General features: G+C 47.9%; 1 protein-coding gene across 1 annotated transcript in view; it reads left to right on the top strand.

The window, feature by feature from the left end:
* The first annotated feature begins 5,485 nt into the window (after positions 1-5,485).
* CHST13 (carbohydrate sulfotransferase 13) overlaps positions 5,486-6,000 on the top strand; it is a 65,937-nt gene continuing 65,422 nt past the window's right edge. Inside the window, exon 1 of the mRNA XM_073351341.1 lies at positions 5,486-5,864. Coding sequence (XP_073207442.1) covers positions 5,771-5,864 — 94 coding nt within the window. The 5' untranslated portion in view covers positions 5,486-5,770. The remainder of the gene's footprint in view (positions 5,865-6,000) is intronic.

Genomic DNA, 6,000 nt, shown 5'->3' with positions numbered 1-6,000 from the left:
ACTCAACTCAAGGCAGGGGCTAAGAGTGTTGCCTCCACTATATTGTGCTGTAAGGTACAATCCTACATCAGTTTTACACCACTGTGTTCAAGATAGTTACTCACAACTTATTCTTGTGTAGCTGATCGGAGAATCAAGCCCTTGTACTCAATTTCACAGCAAATTCTGCGATAGTTTACTGTCAGCTGTAACGCATTTGCGATCTAGACCGTGGTGTGTGATTTGTTCTCACGAAATATGTAAACTGAGTAATCACACTTTGATATAAATGTAAATGCAGGGTCAGCTTCTGATCTCAGTCCAACCTCAGCAAATCTGGAATAACTCTAATGAAATCAGTGGAATTGCTCCAGATTTATACTGCTGTAAGTAAAAGGAGAATCTGACCCAAAGGGAACTGGACTAGAGGATATATCTACTCTGCTTAATTTTGCTTCCAAGATTAACATTCATTTAAACCACAGCACTATATAAAATGATTAATAATAAGTGGGCCAAATCCTGCCTTATTGGGGCAAAATTTTAACTGATAGTGCAGGATTGGGATCACAATGACTACTGTATTAGCCTTAATAAATATGAAAAAGCTCATAAGAATATAAGAATGGTCATACTGAGTCAGACCAAAGGTCCATCTAGCCCAGTATCCTGTCTTCCGACAGTGGCCAATGCCAGGTGCCCCAGAGGGAATGAACAGAACAGGTAATGACCAAGTGATCCATCTCCTGTTGCCCATTCCCAGCTTCTGGCAAATAAAGGCTAGGGACACCATCCCTGTTGATCCTGGCTAATAGCCATTGATGGACCTATCCTCCATGAACTTATCTAGTTCTTTTTTGAACCCTGTTATAGTCTTGGCCTTCACAACATCCTCTGGCAAGGAGTTCCACAGTTTGACTGTGCATTGTGTGAAAAAATACTTCCTTTTGTTTGTTTTAAACCTGGTGCCTATTAATTTCATTTGGTGACCCCTCGTCTTGTGTTATGAGAAGGCGTAAATAACACTTCCTTATTTACTTTCTCCATACCAGTCATGATTTTATAGACCTCTATCACATCATATCATACCATACCTCTTAGTTGTCTCTTTTCCAAGCTGAAAAGTCCCAGTCTTATTAATCTCTCCTCATATGGCAGCCATTCCATACCCCTAATCATTTTTGTTGCCCTCTTCTGAACCTTTTCCAACTCCAGTATATCTTTTTTGAGATGGGGTGACCACATCTGCACACAGTATTCAAGATGTGCTCAATGCTTTTTTTGCCTCTGTTTTCACTAACAAGGTCAGCTCCCAGACTGCTGCGCTGGGCATCACAAAATGGGGAAGAGATGGCCAGCCCTCTGTGGAGATAGAGGCGGTTAGGGACTATTTAGAAAAGCTGGACGTGCACAAGTCCATGGGGCCGGACGAGTTGCATCCGAGAGTGCTGAAGGAATTGGCGGCTGTGATTGCAGAGCCACTGGCCATTATCTTTGAAAACTCGTGGCGAACCGGGGAAGTCCCGGATGACTGGAAAAAGGCTAATGTAGTGCCAATCTTTAAAAAAGGGAAGAAGGAAGATCCTGGGAACTACAGGCCAGTCAGCCTCACCTCAGTCCCTGGAAAAATCATGGAGCAGGTCCTCAAAGAATCAATCCTGAAGCACTTGCATGAGAGGAAAGTGATCAGGAACAGCCAGCATGGATTCACCAAGGGAAGGTCATGCCTGACTAATCTAATCGCCTTTTATGATGAGATTACTGGTTCTGTGGATGAAGGGAAAGCAGTGGATGTATTGTTTCTTGACTTTAGCAAAGCTTTTGACACGGTCTCCCATAGTATTCTTGTCAGCAAGTTAAGGAAGTATGGGCTGGATGAATGCACTATAAGGTGGGTAGAAAGCTGGCTAAATTGTCGGGCTCAACGGGTAGTGATCAATGGCTCCATGTCTAGTTGGCAGCCGGTATCAAGTGGAGTGCCCCAAGGGTCGGTCCTGGGGCCGGTTTTATTCAATATCTTCATAAATGATCTGGAGGATGGTGTGGATTGCACTCTCAGCAAATTTGCGGATGATACTAAACTGGGAGGAGTGGTAGATACGCTGGAGGGGAGGGATAGGATACAGAAGGACCTAGACCAATTGGAAGATTGGGCCAAAAGGAATCTGATGAGGTTCAATAAGGATAAGTGCAGGGTCCTGCACTTAGGACGGAAGAACCCAATGCACAGCTACAGACTAGGGACCGAATGGCTAGGCAGCAGTTCTGCAGAAAAGGACCTAGGGGTGACAGTGGACGAGAAGCTGGATATGAGTCAGCAGTGTGCCCTTGTTGCCAAGAAGGCCAATGGCATTTTGGGATGTATAAGTAGGGGCATAGCGAGCAGATCGAGGGACGTGATCGTTCCCCTCTATTCGACATTGGTGAGGCCTCATCTGGAGTACTGTGTCCAGTTTTGGGCCCCACACTTCAAGAAGGATGTGGATAAATTGGAGAGAGTCCAGCGAAGGGCAACAAAAATGATTAGGGGACTGGAACACATGACTTATGAGGAGAGGCTGAGGGAGCTGGGATTGTTTAGCCTGCAGAAGAGAAGAATGAGGGGGGATTTGATAGCTGCTTTTAACTACCTGAAAGGGGGTTCTAAAGAGGATGGCTCTAGACTGTTCTCAATGGTAGCAGATGACAGAACGAGGAGTAATGGTCTCAAGTTGCAGTGGGGGAGGTTTAGATTGGATATTAGGAAAAACTTTTTCACTAAGAGGGTGGTGAAACACTGGAATGCGTTACCTAGGGAGGTGGTAGAATCTCCTTCCTTAGAGGTTTTTAAGGTCAGGCTTGACAAAGCCCTGGCTGGGATGATTTAACTGGGAATTGGTCCTGCTTTGAGCAGGGGGTTGGACTAGATGACCTTCTGGGGTCCCTTCCAACCCTGATATTCTATGATTCTATGATTCTATGTGGGCCTACCATGTCTTTATATAGGGGCAATGTGATATTTTCTGTCTTATTATCTATCCTTTTATTAATGATTCCCAACATTCTGTTTGCTTTTTTGACTGCTGCTGCACATTGAGTGGATGTTTTCAGAGAACTATCCACAATGACTCCCAGATCTCTTTCTTGAGTGGTAACAGCCAATTTAGACCTCATCATTTTATATGTATAGTTGAGATTATGTTTTCCACTGTGCATTCCTTTGCATTTATCAACATTTAATTTCATCTGCCATTTTGTTGCCCCGTCACCCAGTTTTGAGAGATCCTTTTGTAGCTCTTCACAGTCTGCCTGGGTCTTAACTATCTTGAGCAATTTTGTATCATCTGCAAATTTTGCCACCTGTTTACCCCTTTTTCCGGATCATTTATGAATATGTTGAATAGGACTGGTCCCAGTACAGACCCCTGGGGGACAGCACTATTTACCTCTCTCCATTCTGAAAACTGTCCTTTTATTCCTACCCTTTGTTTCCTATCTTTTAACCAGTTACCAGTCCATGAGAGGATCTTCCCTCTTATCCCATGACAGCTTACTTTGCTTAAGAGCCTTCAGTGAGGGACCTTGTCAAAGTCTTTCTGAAAATCTAAGTACACTATATCCACTGGTTTCCCTTTGTCCCCATGCTTGTTGACCCCCTCAAAGAATTCTAGTAGATTGGTGAGGCATGGTTTCCCTTTACAAAAACCATGTTGACTATTCCCCAACAAATTATGTTGAGCGATGTGTCTGACAGTTTTGTTCTTTACTATAGTTTCAACCAGTTTGCCTGGTACTTTGCATTTATCAACTGGTACTGAAGTTGCCTATTATTACTCCTAACACATGCCTGCTTTAGGCCAGTAACTGCTGTTTTTCATGCTTCCCAACCCAAAAATAATTATTCTAAGCCCTTCACTCTTTAATTTGTTCTCATTTGCCCCCTCTTTGGAAAGAAAAATCCTGCATTTTATTTCTGTATCCACGTTTAGAGAGACAAGTTGAGTGAGGTAATATCTTTTATTGGACCAACTTCTGTTGGTGAGAGAGACAAGCTTTCCAGCTCTGTGTAAGCTCAAAAGCTTGTCTCTCTCACCATCAGAAGTTGGTCCAAAAACAGATATTACCTCATTCACCTTGTCTCTCTAATATCCTGGGACTGACAAGGCTACCACATCACTGTATGTATCTATTTGTAATATTACTTTGATAAGAAATCTTCAGGAAAAAGAGGAAGGCAAAAGTTATCTGTGTATTCCCCTCTTATTTAATACAGATGAAACCAATAGAATATTATAGAAATGTTTCTAAAAACTTATAGAATTTAATAGAGAGTTATGTCTCTTCTATAGAACTCCATAGGTTGATTTAGTGACTCCACAGAAAAGGGTGTCATTCTCTGTTAAATTCTACAGGATATTTCCATAAGGCTAGCCTTAAACTAGGAAATATGAAGAGACAAAATCTGAAGCCAGGTATTGCTTGTGGGCCACGGGGGATGGATCACTTGATTACCTGTTCTGTTCATTTCCTGTGGGGCACCTGACATTGGCCACTGTCAGGGGACAGGATACTGGGCTAGAGGGCCTTTGAACTGACGCAGTATGTCCTTCTTATGGGTATTTCACATTTCTTATGGGTATTTTGACGAATAGAAAACTCTCAAGGCACTGGAATTATTCATAGCTCTTTGTTTGCCCCCAGGGTATTTTAGTCCAGTCCTATATGGTTTATTGGCGAGTGATCATTTAAATGTGTAATGTTATTGGAAACAATTGTGATTTAATGGCAATAGCAATTTTTGCGCTGCAGGAAGGTGCTGGAGGTTGGTCAGAACTTTCCTCTGCCTTCTTTGCAGCTCAGAAACTACAGCCTTGTTTCCGCTCCCAGGTGACTAGTAGGTGAAACTGACCAGCCTTCAATTGTCTGATCGTTGTTGTTATTTGGGTTACAATGGCACTTTTCGGCCCAAACTGAGATTCCGGGCCCACTGCACTAGATGCTATAGGAAAGCAGGGGGGGGGGGGGGCTGGGCGTTTGGCCCGGCTGCTGGAGTTGTCTAACCCAGTGAGCCAAGCCCGACGAAGGGGCGAGATTTCTGAGCTGAATGAAACGCTGAGCCGACCCCGAAGGTGGAAAGCCAGGTGAGGTCTGTGCCAGGACCCGCCGCCGCGCGGGGACACAGAGGTGCTGCCAGACGGAATCTTTTGTAACAGCGAGCACGCGGGGCCGCCTTCCTCCCCCGGCCGGGGCAATCGCTGCACACACGGGCGCGGGCCAGGGCTTCTCTCCCGTCCACGTGCCGCTTCCCCCGCGGAGCCCCCAGCTGGAGCGCGGCCAGTCCCAGCCCAGCAACTTCGGGAACTCGCCGCGAGCGCTGGCGAGTCTGTAACTCAGCGGGGCGGGTCCATGCAGCGGGCGGGGGGGACGCTGCCAGCCGGCCCCCTAAACGAGCCAGGCGAGCGCGCCTCCCGGGCTGGGACCCCCCAGACGGCGGGCAGGGCCTTTGCCCAAAGCGGCTGCCGGGAAGGGAGCGGGGCTTGCCCAGGTGTGTGCGCCCGTCCTCCTCTCACCCGCCCCCTCCCCCCCCGGCCGGGAGCGGGTTAGTACAGCCCGGTGTGTGTGTGTGTGGAGAGAGGCTTCCCTGTGCCCTGGGGCAGCGGCGGCCGCGGCGGCGCGTCGGGCGGGGCTCGGGTTCCAGCGCCCCCCGGGCCATGCCCAGCTGCAGCCGCGGCAGCAGAAGCAGCTCGCTGGCCGCCCGCTGCCCCGAGGGGAGCCCCCCCGCCCCTGTAGCGGGCTTTGCCCCGGCGCGAGGATGAGGAAAAGCCGGGTGCAGCGGATGGTCCTGGCCACTTGTCTGGGCTCCTTCCTCCTGGTGATTTTCTACTTCCAAAGCAGCCTGAACCCAGGTGAGTGGCATGGTCGCAGACCCCAGCCGGCCGGATCTCTGCCCGCTCCCCCGGCACGGCCCCTTCTCTGTGTGTCTGTGTCCCGGCTCCCCGTCCCGCGCTCGGGGAACCTGCGCCCTGCAGAGGTGTGGGCGCG

This window comes from Lepidochelys kempii, chromosome 7 (genome assembly GCF_965140265.1).
Source record: "Lepidochelys kempii isolate rLepKem1 chromosome 7, rLepKem1.hap2, whole genome shotgun sequence".
NCBI classification, from domain to species: Eukaryota; Metazoa; Chordata; order Testudines; family Cheloniidae; genus Lepidochelys; species Lepidochelys kempii.
The sequence above is the reverse complement of the archived record's forward strand: the minus strand, read 5'-3'. Positions and strand labels throughout refer to the sequence as shown.